Here is a 21,720-nt window from a genome sequence, read left to right as displayed (position 1 = left end):
ATTCCCAGGTGGGAGAGAACCCTGGAAAAGGGAATGGCAACCCTCTCTAGTATTCTTTCCTGGAAAACTCCACGGACACAGGAGCCAGGCAGGATATATTCCATGGGGTTGAGAAGCAATCGGACATGACTTAGTGACTACACATCAACATTAGATTACTAGATCCCTCTCCGTCGTTAATACTCTCATCCACCAACGGAAGATTCTTTCACTATCAGGATGGTCTGTTCTTCAAATTCCTTTACTACATACTCTTTTGTGCTTGTCTTCTTTTACTCAGCTTACCATCTGAGAGATGTTCTATGTGTCACCAGTGTGTTCCTTGTTATTCTTGCAGAGCATTTCACTGTATGAATAAGCCACACATTGTTTATCCATTTTTCTGCTAATGAACTTTGGAATTTTTCCAGTTTTGATAGTATGAATAAAGCTGCTATGAATATGTCCTTTTGGTGAACATATTCAGTCCTTTCTCTTTGATATCCACCTAAGAGAGTCATTACTAGATCATAGGGGAGGTTTATATAAAGACTTGGTTGATACTGCCCAAAAGTTTTCCAGAGTGTTTGTATGTGTGTACGTGTGAGTTTATACTCTCAGTAGCATATATTTAAAAGTTCTTATTGCTTTAGGTCTTCTTCATGTCAATGTCAATGCCAATCTTTAGCCATCCTAGTCGGTATATAGTATAACCTGATGTGACTTTATTTGCAATTCCTTGATGAGTAAAGATGAATACCTTTTCATATACGTTCATTTTGTTGCTCATTTATTTTGCTATTTGGATATCTTCTTTTACAAACTGCCTGTTTGAATCTTTTGCCCAATTTTAATTGAGTTGTTTCTTTTCTCTCTTTGTAACAATTTTTATTAGGTTGAGTATGATATCTTTGATCTTTCTATAGCAAGTAATTTCTTGGTGTGTGTAGCTTAGTGTCTTGAGGAAGAGAAGTTCTTAATTTCAATGAAGCCTAACATAGATTATTTTCTTTTATGGTTAATGCCTTTGCATCCTGTTCACTAATCCTTTCCTACTTCATGGTCCCAAAGACTTTTAAAACATAGTAATGTTGAATATAGTAGTCTCTGATAATGTCTGGTATTTTGATAAATATGATCAACTTTGCATTGTACTGCTAATTTATTAGCTTTTGAGATCTTATCCATTTTATTCATACAAATTAGTTCTAATCTCTCAAGTATGATTTGAATTCCTTTGTTGGTACTGTTTTTTCTTAGGAAAATATAAAACCCAATACTTAACCTAAAGTGCTGAACTTAAGGTATGCACATTTTGTTGTACATGTTCAAGTAAGTCATAAAGAGTTGAAAACTATTTGTTAAGAAAGAAGCAAATGCATGATTAATATATTACAAGATTTCATTATGCAATATGTATTGTTCTAAGAAGTAGCATGTACACACATACACATGCAGAGGGAAAAAAATTTTCTTAAAGGATGCTACTTTAAATCCTTTGTGTTTTTGTTTCATAATTTAAAAACATTTTATCTTGTGAATTTAGAATTTAGATAAAAGAGAAGAATGTAATGAACTCCCACTGACCCATCAGTCTGCTTTTAACATTTATCAACATTTTTCTATTTGATTCTTCCCCTACACATCTTTTTCTAGATTATTTTAATGAAATTCCAGGATTTATTTTTTTATCTGTAATATTTTAAGAAGCTTTAGCTTTAAACCTTTTTTTTGGAACAACTGCCATTTCATTATCACATTCAACAAAATTAACAATAATTTCTTACCTAGTCCACATTGAAATGTCTTACTCATTGGAAAGTTGTCTCTTTTAGTTGTTCAAATCAGAATCCAAGCAAGTCCTCATGTTATGAAGTGATTCCTGAGGTTGTTAAGGCTCTTTCATCCTAGCATTTTATAAATTATAACTTTCTGACTTGGTAAAGTCAATGAACATATGTACCATTTGCATATGAAAACAGACATAATTTCCCCTTTGTTTCTGTTCCTCTGACTCCCTACTCTGAGTAGGTATATTAAGCACACAGTAAATTAGAAAAAACACTTTGAAATAGATCACTCAGTGAAATAATTGTATTATTATTTATTAAGTTTTCCTTAGACAACTAATTTAGGTGACAAATTTGTTTTCCACAGTGCTTCAGATGTTTCTTTAATATCACTGAACATTATTATGTGCTTATATTAACAAATTTATTTTCTTGGAGCTTGATGTTCTTGATACCAATTTCTTATACTAAAGTTATATGACATTCAAGCTAGTACAAATTTATAATGCTGTGATGTTATGGTCAAGATTGAATGGCATCATAAACCACAGAGTTTCTCTTCTCTTCGTTTATATGTACTTAATATTTTGTATTTTAATCTCAGGTTTTACAGAGTTGGGATAACTGTCCACAGTGCGTCCTTCTTGGGCTTATCCTTGATTATTCATGCCTGTGTATATTGTATGAAACTAAAATTCATTCTCATGTCTGTTTTTCCTCTTACCTTTTACTTTATTTTGCCATTTTTACTAAAATTTCAGTTATTCTGAGGATCTCTAGTATATTTTTTCAGCTTCATTTAAAATAACCAAAATCTATATTTTTGTTTTTATTTTATTTTTTGGTTTGAGAAATATGATTCCAACCTAAATATACATATTTCTGGATATTTTATGCTATTATCTTTATATTATTTTGAACAGTAACAAAATGACAATGTCATATGAAAAAGGAGAAGCTATCATTTCATGTAGAATAATTGCTTCATAGTCATAATATACAAAAAATCACTTTAATGTATTTCTCACAAGGTTTCTTCACACTTCTCTTAAGTAGTTAGACAAGTACTTTTATCTGTAGTTTAATATATAAGCACTGGCCACAAAGATGTGGAGATTTTATCCTTTTGTCCAACGTATCAGTTACCCTAAGAATGGCAGCTGGGGTTTCTTCGTCATAGTTCAGTTTTTATTCCATGAAACCATTACTATGAATACACTTGAAATATTTTCCTTTCAGTTAATTCTTAAAATTATGCTCCGATTTTCAGTTAATTCTTGAATCATCAGTTTTGTGTTTTTGTTTTTTTTTTCCTGCTTGAGTTATTGGTAAACTTGCTGAAATATTTTCAAGCTTATTTTCTGAAAACTGAACTTCTCATTTTGTTAGTGTCAGTTAAGCCAGTTACAAGTAGTTCATTTCACTTTAAGTAATGAGAAAGTTTAAGCATGCATTTTGTTATACAATAAAAGCAAGCAATGAGTATATGGAGAGTATATAAGATTCTCCAGAATCTTTTCTTGCATGAAATTTGTCCAGTGTGATTTTTCTTATGTATGAGAGTTAATATGAAATGTTAGTGACATTTTAACCAAGAGGTATAGAACAGGTTAGTGTACTTAATTCCTAACAGGATTTCATTTTTGTGGGTATTTTTGTTTTGTTTTCTAGTGGCTTTTCATGGCCTCCCACTGAAAATCAAGAAAGAACCCCACAGTCCATGTTCAGAACTCGGCTCTGCCTGCAGTCAAGAACAGCCCTTTAAATTCAGCTATGGAGAAAAGTGCCTGTACAATGTCAGGTAAAGTAATTGAGTGTATAGCAAGTACCTGATGGTTCTTACTGAAACACAAATTTACCATAATATAAAATCTCAAGTCGTATTTTATAAGAGTTACATCTTCAGCATGTAACGAACTAATTAGGTCAGGTGTTGAGCAGAACTCAAAAGGACCGTTTACTGTCTGATCCTATACTTCTAGAATCATTTTAAAGCAGTAATATTTACCCAGATCATGAGCTGCTTTTCCACAACTGTTGGGGATGCATCCTGAGATTGTAAAAAGGGTCTTAGGTGGCATGAGCAGGTACCAAAAGTTCAGTTCTCATTAGAAAGAATGCATTATGCACTTTAGAGTTTGTAGGGGGAAAACAATGAAGCATTTGGCAGGTCTGAACAGTACATTAGTTATCTGACAGGCTTTGCAGATGATCTCTAAGATGCATTCATGGACAGTTGCAGTAAAGTTAGAATTTTATAAGGCTTAGCAGAGGCTATTATCTGTTAAAAACCCAGTTGTTCCTTCTGATGATAATAAAGGGTGGAGCAGTAGAAGTACATTGTTCCTCTGTTGGAAAATTTGATAACATGTATGTTCATTAAAAACCCTTCACAGTAAATTGCATTCTGCTACTTTTCATATTGGCCCCTAATTGCATAAGGAAAAAGTTGGCTCTGAATATTGTATGTTATTACTCTCAATTACAGTAGAGACTTAGTCCTTTAAAGGAGTTAGTTTAGAAACGTATAAAAATGATTACAAGTATTCGCGGTCTTATAAATTATGTTGATTCAAGTTCATAATGCATTATGATTCAGAGGAGTCTTCTGTTTCCTCAGATGATGTTTTTTACCCATACTCTGTTGTTTCCTTCTGCAGAATAATTTTATTTTTTTTCCATTCTTTAAATCAAAGGATAGCTGAAAGTTAGAGGTGTACAATATAGTGATTCACAATATTTAAAGTTATTCTCCATTTATAGTTATTATAAAATACTGGCTACCTTGCCAGTGTTATACAGTATGTTCTTATAGATTATTTTACTCCTAGTAATTTGTACCTCTTAATCTCCTACCCCTATATTGCTCTTCCTGCTTCCCTCTACCCACTGGAAAGCATTCACTTGTTCTTTGCATCTGTGAGTCTATTTCCTTTTTGTTACATTCACTAGTTTGTTTTTTAAGATATTTAAGATTAAAAAAACTTTGATTTGTACAGTTTCATGGTACCTGACCAGTGCTTGGATATTTCATTACTGTTTGTTCTTGCAAACTTGTCTTCTACATCCTCTTTCCTAGATGGTTCACCAGAGTCTGAAATGATGACGGTGGTTCAGTTGAACTGCAAAGCTTTTATAAGATATATCTCTTATAGAAGCCTACTATTAAAGCATACTGAGTTCAGATAAAACAGTATTGATCAATCTGAGTTTTATTTTATCACATTTTTAATTTTTGCATTTTCCCCTTATGAATACTATGTATTCACAGAATAATTACTTAACATATTGGAGAATTTTTAATTAATAAACCAAATAGGTATAGAATTGTCATTGCATTTTAGCATTGATCAGAAGTGTGATATAGAAGAACTACTGCTTTATAGACATATTTTAAAAAAATGACATCTGACTTTCATAAATTAATGGTAGAATTACCTGTATATTTTGAGATTCTTCTCGAAGGCCAGTAATTCCTACAGTGATTTATTGGATTAATTCTGTTTTTTTCCATTTCTATATGAACAGTGTAACTCAGTATAGCATTTTATGAGAAAAAAGTAATAACTTAGGACAGAAGATGTATCATTATTTTTCACATGGGAATAAGACAGGTGAACCATTTTATAACAGAAGTACATTCTCGTTCAGAAATATTGGTAAAGGAAACAGGTGGAACCAAATAGTATGAGTTTGTGGACTTTGCTGTAAAGGAAGACTTATGGAACCCATACTCCTCTACTTCTGTAGTTTCCTGCGTGGATGTAATTCTTTTGTATGGATGGAGCAACAGGATAAATTACATAAGTCAATTTTTTTTAAGTTTCTTTTTTAAAGAAAAAATATACTGGCGAATGCTTTTTATCTTAAAAGGAAACAGAGTATTTTAACCTAGATTTTTTTTGTTCAGAAACTTAAATATAATTTGTTTTCAATAAAGTATTTTTAGATTAGAAGAATTAGTTAAATCATATCCCTGAGAACCATGCTAAAGACTGCAACTTAAATTCATGATGTGTATAAAAACAAGCTTACTCATTTTATTCTTTTGTAATTATGTTTAGAAGTTAGACTGTGATAACAGGATTTTATTCTTAAGAACATTATCTTATGCCTATTCTTATGCTCCAAGAAGGTTTAAATATATCAGAGACATTTTAATTTGCCTCATAAATCTTTATTATCTCATGTGAGGAAGCTAATGCCAGGCATCATTTATTTTACACTAAAAGAATGAAAATAAGGCAAAAGCATCGGCTTCTTAGAATTCTACAACAAATAAAGGTGAGTCAGGTCTGATCTGCATCTCGTTAAACTGATACAACTTCTTATTCTAAAGTCTTCTGTATTGTAGAAGAATTATAATATCAGAGATATTTAATGATCTAGAAAAGATCTATGAAACTTGCTTAAGGAGACATGTCAAGAACAGATGGTAATCAGGACTTCCCTGATAGTTCCGTGGTTAAAACTCCACACTTCCAATGCAGGGAGCATAAGTTTGATCCCTCATAGGAGCCTGCATGTCTCACACTGTGGCCAAAAAAAAAAACAACAACAACGAAGAATAGATGGAAATATTGTCACTGCTTTTGCTGACAGAGATTTTCCTTATGTTATGTTGTTTGTATATGTATTAAAAATAGATGTTTTATATTTATGCTGTTTCCAAGTGATACATTATCCTATTTTCTGTTTAAGTGTGTGGCCGTTTTGATGATTATATGTTTTCGAACTGCAAAAACCAAAAGCCATACCATTCTAAGCTTCCTTAGGACTTTAGCCTGAAATATTTTTTTCTTTCCTTGAACTGTTTGGCGGGGGGACGGAGTTTTAGTTTTTCCCAAGAAACACATATTCTCTTTTCTCTTATCTCTTGGGTAGTGCCTATGATCAGAAGCCACAAGTGGGAATGAGGCCCTCCAACCCCCCAACACCATCCAGCACTCCAGTGTCCCCCCTGCACCATGCATCTCCCAACTCAGCTCATACTTCAAAGCCTGACCGCGCCTTCCCAGCTCACCTCCCTCCATCGCAGCCCATCCAAGACAGCAGCTACCCCATGGATCACAGGTAAAGTGCAAGTACCTTATAAAAAAAAGTTTATTGGAATATAGTTGATTTACAGTGTGTGTGTTAGTTTCTGCTATACAGCAAAGTGAATCAGTTTTATGTATATCTACTCTTTTTTAGATTCTTTTCCCATATAGGTCACTACAAAATATTGAGTAGAGTTTCCTGTGATATGAAATATATCCTTATTAGTTATCTATTTTGTCAATGGTAATGTGCATATGTCAATCCCAATCTCCCAATTTATTCCTCCCTACCCCATATCCCTTGGTAACTGCAAGTACCATTAAAAAAAAAAAAAAGAAAGCAAAACAGTTTTTAGCATTCTTGGAAGAAATTCCTTTTACCACTTCCTAGAACCTATAGTAAATTCAAGGCGAGTGTATTAATTTTGCACATCTGTGCAAAATATTTTTAGAGTTTGCTCTGTCTTTAGCTATAAATAATTTGTGGAGAAGGTCATTTGTAAACATTCCTTTATAAACATTTAAATTGGTTGCTAAAATGGAAAATTAATCTATATACTGACATTTGAACATTTCCCTTTCTCTTTGCTTGAATTAAATTGCTTCACTTAAACTTTAAATCAGATCATCCCATTTTTATGAGCATATGTGTGTACTTGTAAAATAAAGTTAGGAGACTAATTTTAGTAGATGGCTTATGGAATTAGGTTCTTTACCTTAGACTGACTGGTTTAGCTGTACATAGTTTTGCAGAAGAGAACTTATATGATAGAACTCTCTTTCCTGCTTTCTGAGTGATGGATATTTAATGTCAGTAGACACATGACCCTGAACACTGAGAATATAACATTAAAGTGATAGAGACTGAATTAGTATTACTTAGAAAGGAACAAGGCAAGACACAACATAGAGCTAGAGAATATGCTATGTCAGGTAATTCTCAACTCTTAGAGATTTAAAAATTTGTGTTTAAATAAAATATTGAAGGACCCTTAGAGGCCTTAATAATACAACTTAAAAACACAGCTCAGTTGTATACAGCATTTATTTTTTCCCCTTCTACCCTGTACTTATGTTGAACAAGTGGTGTGTTGGTAAATGGTTAACAATAGGATCTATGGAAGAAAACCCAAAAGACTTTGATCTATAGCATTTGATGAGTCTGTGATGTAAATATTGCCCCCATGGCAGATTCCAAGCTATCAATATGACAACCCTGAATGTGGAATTGGAAAGAGATGTATAGTAACATGCCATGAAATAGTAGTATTTCTACCAAACAGATAAAACAGGCATAATCTCAAGCGCATGATTAGTATGTTGTTGTTCAGTTGCTCAGTTCTGTCTGACTCTTTGCGACCCCATGGACTGCAGCACACCAGGCTCCTCTGTCCATGGAATTCTCCAGGCAAGAATACTGGAGTGGGTTGCCATTCCCTTTCCCAGGGGATCTTCCCAACCGAGGGGTCGAACCCAGGTCTCCTGCATTGCAGGCAGATTCTTTACCTTCTGAGCCACCAGAGAACCCCAAATTTAACAGTAAGCCTGTGCAAAGGGGTTCTGACACAGCATTTTAAAAATAACTCAGCCAAAGGAATCCTCCAGATCAGCAAAGGAAACCCAAAGACGTGCCACTGGCAACTTTCTGAAAATAAGGGAAGACTCAGATCTGCTTTTTATAGATTATTTAATGGGACTCAATCTCAAATTCAGTCACTCTTCTGATATGGAAGGATAAGATGAAAGCATTCTTTCCAGCATGAAACCAAGTAATAATGTTTCTACCTTGGTTTCCATCCCTGTGTCCTCTTGTGCTTTGGTTATGAAACGCTGTCCATTATCTTTTTTTCTCACCCTGTGGACCTGAGACTTTCTCAGAGTGTAATGGTATGAGCATCTGTGTAAACAGTTTTGTAAATACAGATGAAAGAAATCTTATTGCCGGGTGGGCCATTAAACAGATGCACATTGTGTAGGACTGATGGGGGGACAGAGAGGACAATGCAGAAAAAAGCAAGTTTTGTTTTGTCTACTTCTGGAGACTTCCCAGAGTTCTTGGTACCAAGCCTCTCACCCCTCAGACGAGGGTCAGAATTAGAGGTGGTACGGTTGGCACTCTCTGAAGTTCTCTCTTACAGAAGGCGACTGCTGAACAAGCAGTGTGGCTGTTTTTAGGTGACCTAACTAGAGATGCCATAGCCAAATCCATTTGAGTTTCTCTACTTGAAGTCAAATATTTGAGACTGTGAACAGCCGGCCCGGAACTAGGAGAGGGAAGCTCAGGTCTTTTCCCAGTGTCCCCCGCGGAGCGTGGAGGCCAGTACCAGCTGGCCCATCCCAGGAAAATCTCTGAAGCCGTATGTTTCTGAGGAGGATTTCTTGGAGAGCTCTCGCCAACAAATGACAGTCCCTCAGTTATAAATGGCAAATTTGCTCTGGGAACAGATCCTGTCCCCAAATAGCCCCCTCCAGCCCAGCACCCAACCTCTCTCAGGGAACGCTTCATGGCCAACTGGGCCGCACCCCACTTCCTCTCCTCAGCCTCTCTCTGCTCCTCAGTCCAGCCCTTTGGCACTTTTCCCTGAACCCACTGTGCTGGAGTCCTGTCTCTTTTTCTCTGTTTCCCACCACTTAGACACTGTTTTTCTATACCCAAGAGTTCATCAGCGTGCTCTCCTTACCCATGCACTCTCTTCCAGAAGCTTCTGAGTCCGTTTCTCTTTACCATCAGTCATAAGAATGTCGCCACAAACTTGTAGTTTCTTAGGAAGCATATGTGTGTTGATATACGCATGGTCCTCGGTGAGTACCAACTGGAATCATGTTGACTTCTGCAAACAAATGGCTTGACTTTTTTTTAAAAAAAAACAAAGCTTTTAGCAGAAGTATTATTAACTTCCTTGTATGGCTTCCCAAGTGAGCAAGAGTTCTTATTTTAACTTCAAGTTACAATTTTCTGATTCACTCCTTGACAGTTCTTAATGATAATTTCTGTTTCTTTTTTTGGCTAATGAAATAAGCAAGAGAAGGGAAATGAATGCAGTGCCAGTCAGCCTAACTGTTTGGCAATATCTGTGTTTCTAAGTTGGTTTTCTGCAGGTGTAGTTGGAATTTCAGTGCTTTTCATGGCAGCTGGTGACGGTAGAGTTAAATCACAGGGTGGAGTGTTCTGAGAAATGCTAAAGCAATCACTCTGCCATTCTTTTGCTTTTCCCTTGTTTTCATTTAATGTTACCAAAATTAAATGTTAACTCTCCAAATTAAAGTCACAGGAATGCTTTTAGAAGGGTGCAGGGGAATTAATAGGCATACATTTATTTGCTCATAGAAATGTCGGATAGGTTATTTTTAAGCACTCCTGGGCATTTTAGAGCACTTTTAAGTCTTTAATTAATCCACATCTTTGTGGTGGGTCAATGGTATTAGGATGGATCACGCAGAACTGAATGAAGATGTGATGAGCCGGTCAGTACAGTAGATAACCAAGAAGGAAGGATTGTAGAAACTCACCATCAGCCTCTGCCAAGGCCTCAGAGCTTCCACGTGACCTAACATCCTGACGTGTTGCAATGCTACGTGTTGCATGCATGTTCTTTCCATCTTCAGAGGGCTGCTGTAATATTTTATGCTTATTTTTATCAACCTGATATTTTGTCTGAAGCTCTCGGAAGCCAGTGTGTTCTGTGTTGCTGTTTTCCCAGTAAAGAAGTGGTCTAAAAACTAGCTTGGATTTCATTCTCTATAATATTGCCCAGTGTAATTTCTCATTAGAATACAGTGTTCTTTAGGACATTGTTGAAGATGTAAGAGTCCCACCCATTTGAAAAGAAAGCCATTCTTTTCTTCTTTCCTCAGTAACTGATGATAAGAAACGGAAAACCATTAAGAAGGTTTTTATTTGGTTGATTTTTTGTTTGTTGATTAGCTTAATAACAATTGAAAGAAAGAGGATGCAGTTTGGGATCAGATTCTTTCCAGAGTCTCTGTTTTGCTTTTTTTCCCTTGTCTATAATTATCTGAACTCACTTCATAAGGAAATTTGGTGAGCATTTGAGTTGATTTCTCACTGGGCATTTTAACTATCAGGGTATGTATTTCTTGCAAATGCTGCATTGCTCTCCTTAGCCTTACTTGAGGGACACCTTTAACTTCTTGTAATATACTGAAATGGTGCTGAATGGAACTAATTAGAAGAGGAACACAAGGTGTATTATGATTGGAAAGCATGTTGCTACTCACCCAGGAAGGGGAAATCTCATCTTTGAAGATTTATACTTTGGGTCAGTCAGCTGGGGTCACGTTCCCTAACTAAGTGGTTAAAAATTGTGCCAGTATTTTTAAAGGGTATTTCTTGTTACCTTTTTATTTGAAATATGCTCTCTTATTTCCCAGATTTCGCCGCCAACTTTCTGAACCCTGTAATTCCTTTCCTCCTTTGCCAACAATGCCAAGGGAAGGACGTCCCATGTACCAACGGCAGATGTCTGAGCCAAACATCCCCTTCCCACCTCAAGGCTTTAAGCAGGAGTACCACGACCCAGTGTATGAACACAACACCATGGTTGGTGGTGCAGCCAGCCAAAGCTTCCCCCCTCCTCTGATGATTAAACAGGAGCCCAGAGATTTTGCATATGATTCAGGTAGGCCTGTGCTTTAAGTTACATTTATATCTTTTCACTTGCTTGTCGCTTTCATTAGTGATGACTGCAGGTTAGGTGGCTCCTGACAATTTTTTGGTGGAAACTTTCTGATTTATTCCTTCTTTGAATCTTTCTCTTTATGTGAAGGGTTGGACTATCAAACCATTTTGGCATGAGTCGGTTGAAATAATGTCTAGAAATGAAACTTGTTTGAGGAAAAGTACAATTTGTAAAATTAAGCTCTCCTATCTCAGGCCAGGCGAGTAACAGGGTTGTTTTTTTCCTAAATTCTGGGCTTTTTTTTTTCCATTTGCTCCTGTGGCATTGTTTACAATTATTTACAATGTGACAATATTTACAGAAAGTAATATTCTGTACTAACTTATTGCTTATTAACTATTTTTTTCTTTATTGGTATGGCAAGATTCCAAGGGTTCATAAATAAGAATTCTTCCATATTGGACAAAGAATAGCAAAAATAGCAATAATAGAGCTTAGCTGTTGTCTCACTGAGCCAGAAAGGCCCTGCTAAGTATGTCAAGGTAGAGAATTGGGTTACCTGGAAATAAAGAACATTTTTGTCTATTGTTAATGTTGCCAAAAACTTTGCCAATATTCAACCTTCAGAACTCAGAAAAATTACTTAATCTGTGTTCATTTTATTTTACAAAATGAATTGAATGCATTCAAAATGAATCACATTCAAAATACACTTACGAAATGAATTGTCTTACATTCAAACAATGAATTTGTTTTACAAAATGAATACATTTTTCAAAATCAAGACATCTGTTTTTCAGAAATCTTGGGAACTTTGAAAAATAGTGTGAAATAAAAGCTAATGCTTCTAAGAAGGGCACCAGGCAAAAAAATTGCTAACATTATTGTAAGCATGATCAATAGATGGTTGTAGACTTAAAAATATTTGAAAGCAAAGTGACTTCCTTTCATGTGGATAAAAGTTATGGATATTCTTTATGAACGAACAATTGCTTCTCTAGGCATAACTCTGCTGAGTTTTTCTATCAGTTCTACTTGATGAAGGAAAACTGTCTCCTGGTCTTACTTCCTTGTCATAAGTTAACTTGTATAAAGTTACCTGTTTTATTATAAACTGATCTTAAAGCTCAGCAAGAAGGAGCCCTACTGAGAGCCTCCTTCTGGCTATCCTTTCTCATTGGACAACAAGTTCAAAGAACTAAGAGGAATTTCTGCTGAGAGACTCGGACTCTACTTCTAGATGGTACACTAGCTACCCAGGACCCATGCGTTCCCTGCCCAGTCAGCCCTGAGTCTACTTCCAGGACCGGAGCAAGTTCATCCCAGGCCTGGTTTTCCAGGCAGAGCACATTGCTCCTGGGTATACCTCTTAAGTCCAAGGAGGTGGCCAAGGGGCAGCTGTTTGTGAGAGGATGAGGATGGAGCTTGGTTGTACCCATAGGTTCCGTGTGTGAAGCCCCTGTGGTATGGAGCAGTGAGGGCTTGAGGGATATAGGAAGTGAGGCAGGAAATGGGGTGGGCTGGGGTCTGAACACTGAAAACTGGCTCCATACCATTTTCTCTTTCAGTTCTCATCCTAGAAATTTCCCCAAAGTCTAGGTTTGACCTGGCCTTCCAAGTTGCTATGTTATCACGTTTTCAAATAGGAGGAGAGAACATATTTATTTATAAGTTTGTTTGATTCATAGTTTTAGAATTTTTTTTAAAGATGTTTTTGATATGGACCATTTTTAAAATCTCTATTGAATTTGTTACAAGATTGCTTTTGTTTCATGTTTTGGTTTCTTGGCTGCTAGGCATCTGGGTCTCTTAGTTCCCCAACCAGGGATCAAACCTGCACCCCTTGCACTGAAAGGCAAAGCCTTAACCATTGGACCACCAGGGAAATCGCCATATAGTTCTAAAAATTTAAACATATGGTGTGAAGGACTTTATTTGAATGCTTGTCCCAGACCATGTAATTTCAAGACCACCCTAAAATGTACCGTAGTGGTTATAGTTTAGAACCTTTCATATTTGTCCATGATTTATGTGTGTAATTAAGAACCCTGCACCGCTGCTGCTGCTGCTGCTGCTGCTGCTGCTAAGTCGCTTCAGTCGTGTCCGACTCTGTGCCCGCCCATAGACGGCAGCCCACCAGGCTCCGCCGTCCCTGGGATTCTCCAGGCAAGAACACTGCAGTGGGTTGCCATTGCCTTCTCCAACATCATTTAAACTAGCCCAAATAATTGGTTCAGAAGGAACTGCAGGGCATAGCATTTTTAGAAATTTCTTCATGTTTTCTAGAAATGTTTTTATATTTCAGAAAGATTATAATTGGAATCATTTTCTTGATTCTTTGGTTTTCCATATATTTATACTATTATATATAAATATGCATATATTTATATTAATATAACATTCTCCTTATATTTATATCTTATATAAAATCATATATAACATGGTATTGAGAACGTGTAACTTTTCTTAAGAAGATGTGAACCAAATAAAAAGATTTAAGTAATCGAATGAGGAAAAAAAGAAAAAAAGAACTGATACTGTGAGGTTTAATTGCTTTAGTTTTGGGCCATATGTAATAGAGTTCTAAGTCAGTTGCTGACTGGCCCTTAGAGGCACAGATTCAGTTACTTATAACCAAAAAAGGATAGTCCATGCTTTAGCTCACCCTGCTATAATCAGATACCATCAATTGGAAAGCTTAAACAGCAGGCATTTAACTCTCACAGCTCTATAGACTGGAAAGTCCAAGATCAAAACTGCCAGCAGATTCATTTCCTGATGAGTCTTCTCTTCCTGGCTTGCAGATTGCTACTTACTCACTGTGCCGTCATGTAACAGAGAAAGACAGAGCTCTCCTCTCTTTCTCTACTTATAATGATACTAATTCCACCATGAGGGCGCCACCCTCCTGGCCTGGTCTTATTCTAATTACCTCTCAAAGCTCTCCTCTCCAAATACCATCATGTTAAGCATTAAGGCTTCACAATGTATTTTAGGGGACTTGATCATTCAGTCCATAAAGAGTGCAGTATCCTATTTTAAAGGTACATAGGGCATCTTTTTTGTAAGTTACCATATACTTTGCAAATGACTTGCGGAATATTTAAGAAGTTGTTAATGTATGTTACTTCTCCCCGCTAAATTATATTTCAAGTTGTTAAAGTTGGACGGTACCTTTGAATTCTAATTTCAATATTGCCAATAATATACAGTTCAGTTTTGCTTGAATAGTTAAATAGTAAAGTTACATCTTCTGAATGGATGTGGTCTAAAGAACTGTAGTAACTGTGTAACCAGGGCTGATGAAAAATTAACCTGTGCGTTTCAAAATGTGTTATACTGACCATCCACTTGCTGCAGTTAGGTTGACACACCTGCATATGTCCTTCATGCTGTCACGACTATGATCTCCAGATATTTTGTTCTATTGTCTTGAGTTCTTTCGTCCTTGCTGTCAATTTATTAATCTTTTTTTTAGAAAATATAATGTATTTATCACTGAATCATTGAGTGCTTAGTTCACTTACTGATGTTGAACAAAGCACTAGAAAATTAGAAAATACTAATTTTTAGCACATTAGAAAATACTTTATGTGATCTAAAGACAATGCGAGAAACATTTCATAATCCTTTTATTCAGCATCTATGATCCACAGATTGTCCTTTAAGAAGGCCTCTAGAACTCTTCATTGCTTAATTCAATATAACATAAATGTTGTGAAAATAAAAGAAGCTTTGTATGTGAAAAGGCAACATGATTATGCTCTAATAAAGCCTGACATTAATTATGACATGGGAAATGGAAGGTCTATTAGTCATAATTATAATTACAGGAATGCAATTTCAACTGCTGAGTATTTAAGCTAAAAATTACAAAATATTATGTTAGTCAAGTAGAAATTTTTATGAAGAGGTAAGGAAAAAAAACTTAGATCAGAGGACTCTGAAAAGATAAAAAACAATTGATGTTTAGGGCCAGTTTGATGAACCAGTACAATATGATCATGATTATAATATTAAGTTCTCAACAGTCCAGTACAATAATAGATGTAATTATCTATTATTATTGTTTTCCTTCTCTGTTTCTCTAGCCTAATATTGCTGCACAAAGCAGGGACACAGGCTTTTTTGTTGGTGGGTTGGGTTTTACTGAATCCAATCTGATTTCTTCTTTTTTTGCCCCTGTGGCCGAGTTCAAAAGAATTGAATAAGCCCTGGGTGCTTCATATGGGTACAGTGCTCTATTTAAATAAAACTGTGGCTGTTTTCCCGTTTTCATACTCACAAATGAGGTTTTGCAGATTCTGAATGCCCAATGAGGTAAATAGTTTAGATATTCGCAACAACCTTTTTTGCTAGAATTTATGTGTTCATTGATTGGTCTTTTGGTTTGGTTTTGGATAGCTAAAGGTATTTTTAGGATAGTGGTGAACACATGAAAGTTTAACTCAAGAAAATATTAGCACAAAATGTTCCTACACTTTGATCAGGTATTTTCACTGTCAGAAAATGATCTTAGGGAAGCGGAGACCCATGATGAATATTCAGTGGTGGAGGAATATCATAGAGTAATTGGTAATGTAAGTTATGGCTATCAATAGCAAATATTATGCAGTCATTAGAAGTCAGACTTTTAATACTATTTAATGAAACGAGACTACTGAGTAAAAAAATTACACATGTCAAGTGTGGCTCAGGCAAAAATAAGACCCAGTATAGAAACACGGTAGCGCTATATATGCTGCGATATTATAGTCAGTACCTACTTTGTCTGTAAAGTGCTTTGTCTTTTAATTGTGCTTAGTACAGCTTTTCTAATCAGACAAAGTATTAAATTGTCAAGTATCAACCAATTTAGAGTTGAAGAAAAGTGTCCAAGTTAATCACATCAGTCCTATAAGTAAAAAGAACACTAAATAAAGAAGGACATAGTCTCATTTGTTGCAAACCTGGCTTTGTATTCCTTTGTTTCCAGGGCTGCCTTAGAGAGGGAGGAGAATGAATATGGTACTTGGTCTGTTTCAGGTTCATCCGTGCACTGTGCTTGCAGCCCCATTATTTAATGCTGTTACGTTACTTTGCATTTGGGGGTGGTTTTAAAAATCTTAACCCAGTAGTTGATTGAAGAGGTGATACATTAATAAAGTGTTTTTAACACTCAGGGCCTCTTCTGTTACTTTAATTAATTTGAAAAGCTGCCTCCCCACCATGTGGTGGAGCAGTTTTAGCCAGGAGCTGGGAATGAAGGGAAAGAACTTTCAGAGACACGAAGAAGTATTTCTGAAATAAGAAAATGGGGGAAAGTGCATGCTTGTAGCTGTAGGAGGCAAGGAAGTAGTTCTAGAGGGTAGGGGAGAAAGCTGGGATCATGTTTTCTACAGAAAATGTTTCTGTATTTTGTCATTGCTTTTTAGGGTCAATTGTGTTTTTTAGGGTCATTCCTTCTGGTACTGATGAGGCCTTCTTTGTTTGGAAGCATGTCACATGTATGTGTTGGCAAATGCAGCATTATTTTCAATTGGGAAAATTGACACAAATAGCTGTTTTGTAGAATCATAAGTCTTTAAGCTCATGAAAGCTCTTGGGGATCACCTCATTGAAATTCCTTCTTTACACTCCACTGTAGAGATAAAATGTCCAAGGCTCATTCAAGTTAACTTACCATCAGTTGCACAGTTCTTCTGTGAAATAGCCAAAACTAGAACTATGGTTTTCTTATTCTTAGTGTACAGTTCACAGTCTTTCTATATAATTGTCCAAAGTTAAGTTCTTTAGTTCATAATTTGTTAGATGTATTATTTATTCTTTTCTCTAATTTTAGCCTGAATATTTGCATATGATTTTAAAAAGCTCTACATGATACAGGGCAATGAAAGCATTTGCATTAAAACCCAAGGTATGCTTTTTCTAATTTGAAGGTATTCATTTCATGTTAGACAGTCCTCAAATTTTATTCTGATTATTAGGTACTCACTGTTGTAAGACAGGAAAATATAAAACCTCAAATGATATTTTGGATTAAAATGTGTTCTGTCCTCTTTTTAAAAATACACCATAAATATTATCAAAATTTGAGATTGTCAGATAAGTGACTTTTCCTAGTAGTTCTTCTGAAAAAGGATGAATGATAATTAGAAGGAAAAGTAACAAATCAGTGTCATAGCCAGCTCTAAAATTCTTTGATTATGTAAACTTTGAGTTTGTCTGAGTCTTCTTTCTTATTGCACTTTACTCTTTGGTAAAAACACTTGATCACTTGATGGCTTAAAAACAAGAGTCATTTTCAAACTGGTGTCAGTTCAATCTATTTTTTTAGTAGAAAACTTATGAAGAACTGCAATATGTAAAGAAAGCTTACATTTGGAAAAGTAAGATGGGCCTTTTCTCACTTTCATTTTTAAATCCAAGCAACCCTTTCTGCGTTCTCCATATATACTTCTCCATCATCTAAGGACTTTAATGAAGGCCAGTAGACAAACTTTCAAATTTAGAGAATAATTATATGTTCTTAGCATGTAGAAAAATTATATGTAGGCAGAGAAATGATAAAATAAATTCAAAATATTTAGCTCACGTTAAATATGTTAAAAACTAGAAATGTGTTTAACTTTCAACTGTCAGAACTGACAAATATATCTGGTACTCACATAGGCTCAAGCTGGCACTGCAGTCATCAGAGTTAAATAGTCTTGGGTTTCTGAAATGGTGAGAGAAAATTTTTATGTTGTAAATGTTATTCTATGTTTTGCTGTGTTGATGGGTACTCATCTTAAATAGCAAAGAAATTAGTGAAGTAATTCCTAACACTGCTCTTAGTGAGCATTCTTGGAATTTTTCTTGTAAAATTTAGAATATGATTTTAAATTTATGGGATGAAATCAATAGCTAGTAGAGCAAGAAAAAGATAATTATTTTCTGCAGCTACATAGAAATATGAGTACATAGTGCTTTATTTTGGGTTGAAGATGATTTGTGAGGGCCTCATCAACTGGTTCAACTTGCTCAAAATTAAAAACAGACAATTCAGAAGGCTAAATTTACTCAGTAGTTTATTTCTAAATTATTACTATTATGATTGTTATTACTACTACCGTACTGCTGCTGCTGCTGCTAAGTCGCTTCAGTCGTGTCCGACTCTGTGCGACCCCATAGACGGCAGCCCACCAGGTTCCCCTGTCCCTGGGATTCTCCAGGCAAGAACACTGGAGTGGGTTGCCATTTCCTTCTCCAATGCATGAAGGTGAAAAGTGAAAGTGAAGTTGCTCAGTCGTGTCTGACCTTCGCGACCCCATGGACTGCAGCCTTCCAGGCTCCTCCACCCATGGGATTTTCCAGGCAAGAGCACTGGAGTGGGGTGCCATTGGCTTCTCCGGCTACTACTACTGTAGTAATATCTCAGGAATTCTGTCATCAGGATATCTTTTTCTTTTTTAAATGATTCTTTTTTATTTACTTTGTAAGAGGAGATATGCATTTTAGGGAAATTGGCCTCATATATGTGTTATGATAAATATTCTTACATGCTTAATGAACAGTTGATCCATATGTAAGTAAACTACCAAAAATATTATTTAAGAAATAACAAGGAGTGGAGTGAAGGCAAAAGAAAACTGTTGAAAATGCAAATTAGATTTAGATGGAACAGTGAGAATAGAAGTAAAGGCTCCTGATACTTATTTTACACTTTCAGGTCTGCCATAAAGGTTTGTCATTTCCAAAATGGAAGGCCTCAAGACAGATAATTATAATTTTAATTTTTAAAAATATGAAATATGACATTTGTAAATATTCAGCTTTACTTCATCGTTTTTACTTACCTATCTTTGAACCACCATGAAAACTAGTTCTAGATACTGAAGTTTTTTTTAAGCCTTGAAAAAAGAATGTTATTCAAGAATTAGCAATTGAATATATATTGACTCTTCAGCAGTCTTGTTCTGTTCTGTATTTTCTGCAGATGACATGTAGGTTTCCTTATCACCTCTCCTCCTGGCTATGTCAAGTATTCTAATTTTAGTTCAAAGTTAAATATGCTGGTAACTTTATTTTCTATCATTTTATTTGATAGATATTAGAAATTAGAAGATAAATATTAAATTATTATAACATCATATTAGCAAATCTTGCACACATTTAAAACCAAAGACCACGCATTTTTCGTGTTTCTTCTCCCTTCTTCTGTAAGCATAGTGAAGATTCCTTGAGAAATCAGTTAAAGATCTATTCAGGGATTGTTGACTGCAACCATTTCGCAAGATGGCTTCAGGTCACTGGAAGAAAGTATTTTCTTCCCTTCAGGGTCAAGGACCAAGTTACAGATGGCTGGTAAAACCCATGATATGTTTTGACAGTATTTGGTAGTGGACTGAGTCTTTACAAATTTTTCCCATAATTGCTCATAAATAGCTTCTTTCCCTCCTAAAAACTCTAGATATTTTTAAGTATTACCATCTTTAGTAATTTCCAGTGTAGTGATGATTATGGTTCCATGAACTTTGGCTTTTTGTACCTGATATTTAACACTCCCAAAGGCCAAGCCTTGGCCCTACTCCATGACAGAGCATCGTTTGCTTATGGTCACATTTTCTCCTGAAACAAAGCAACTGATTTTTTTTCCCTCTTAACATTAAAACTGTCACTTGAAGAATTGGAAAATCACTTGGGAATTTAAAGGAATGAGTTATTGGATCGTTCAGAAAATGGTAACATCTCTTACCTGTTTCTCTGACATCCAAAGATAATTTTCTTTTATTCAGCCAGTAATTTGTGGATTAGTAGGTCACGTAATCTCTGATATTTAGGTGCTTCAAATGTGAAAAGTGATGGTGATGTCTTCCTAATTGATCTTGTTATTATAAGAAAGGCCATGGATTGGCCTTACAACTTGACATTGCCTTTTTTTTTGCTTATCAGATCTCATGAGTTTTCCTATTTCAGTTCTGAGTGAAAATAGCAAATCTCTCCAAGATTTGGTCTACTCTGTCAGTTTTTCTAAGAAATACTTCAATATGTTTTAAATCTACAGTTACAGTAAGTGGCATTGGCTAGTGATTTGATTTGAGAATTGAGACCATGGTCTGGATTTACTCTTTATGCATTAACACAGGTCAAATGGACAGGGACTGCATTTTAAGTCAGTAATGGAAGGCTGAAGGCTGTTTTAAACCAATCATATCAGTTTTACCCATGACTGATTGATCCCTAGAGGCAGAGCCCTGGAAGCATTTCTCCTACATGAATGGACTCTATAGAGCCTGGAGTTTCATTCATAAAATGGAGACTGAAAGGAAAAACATACAGACACACACACACATACACACTCTGACTCTCTGGAATGTCCATTTATACAGAGCTGAAGGGTGTAGTGTTCCATCAGCTGCTGCTCTTGCCAGTTGACTGGAAGTAATGATTAATGCTCATTGGTCCTGCCTGCATGTAGCCTGACACTGTTTATGGCCACGCAGTGTTCATAATGTATAGTGAACGGAGAAGACAGCATTCTCAAATCAGAAACATAAACAGGAACTGGTGGGTCTGAATTCCATTCAAATATGTCATTTCAGCCACACAGTGTTTGTCTAACTTGGATTTTACAGGCAGGAAAGGGGGAAGGGAGGGATAGTTGGCTTGTGAGCTGTACTAGCATGAAGAAAGGGAATTAGAATGGGGAGGGGAGTGCACTTTTTTAGGGTGGGATTTTTAGTTTCTTTTTAAAGAAAATGACCACGATGCTTAGGCCCAGAAATGCTTATTCCAAGTGGGTGAAATGAATATACAACTGTCTTCATGTGTGCAACTTAAGATTTGCAATTAAATGAGACAGTTTAAGGATGTACATTTGAATCTCTCCCTGTGTGTGTGATTCCTAAAAGTAAATAAGAGAGGAAAGATAAATATATTTTTTTACGAGTGTATATATCTGAGTATATATTTTTAGGTTTAGAATATTGTTATAGAGTTTTTTATACTCTATCTTTTAGGGACTTAATTACTTAATAGTTTAGAGAAAAAGGAGACTTTATATTTCATAAAATATTTTTACCTAACATGTGTAACTTAATGGAAATGTTTTCAAGGAATTTTTGTCAAATTAAATAGCTGATTATCTTTGTTATCTTGTATGTGCATTTTCTATTGAATTGCTTCTAATACAGTCTTGGAAATTTTACAAAGACAGCTATTCAAAGGCACATGTGAAAAACAGAGCAAGGCAAAACTAAAAGAACGACATGCACGTGTCATTGTGATGGATTTACTGTTCTCTGAAGTTTA

General features: G+C 35.5%; 1 protein-coding gene across 4 annotated transcripts in view; it reads left to right on the top strand.

The window, feature by feature from the left end:
• ETV1 (ETS variant transcription factor 1) overlaps positions 1–21,720 on the top strand; it is a 98,010-nt gene that overhangs the window by 49,167 nt on the left and 27,123 nt on the right. For all 4 annotated transcript variants that reach the window (XM_040260592.1, XM_040260594.1, XM_040260591.1 and 1 more), the window contains 3 exons: positions 3,441–3,570; positions 6,654–6,842; positions 11,201–11,448. In XM_040260592.1, the coding sequence (XP_040116526.1) occupies positions 3,441–3,570; positions 6,654–6,842; positions 11,201–11,448 (567 nt within the window). The remainder of the gene's footprint in view (positions 1–3,440; positions 3,571–6,653; positions 6,843–11,200; positions 11,449–21,720) is intronic.

The sequence above is a fragment of the Oryx dammah genome, unplaced genomic scaffold, assembly GCF_014754425.2.
Source record: "Oryx dammah isolate SB20612 unplaced genomic scaffold, SCBI_Odam_1.1 HiC_scaffold_18, whole genome shotgun sequence".
In the NCBI taxonomy this organism is placed as follows: Eukaryota; Metazoa; Chordata; class Mammalia; order Artiodactyla; family Bovidae; genus Oryx; species Oryx dammah.
The sequence above is the reverse complement of the archived record's forward strand: the minus strand, read 5'-3'. Positions and strand labels throughout refer to the sequence as shown.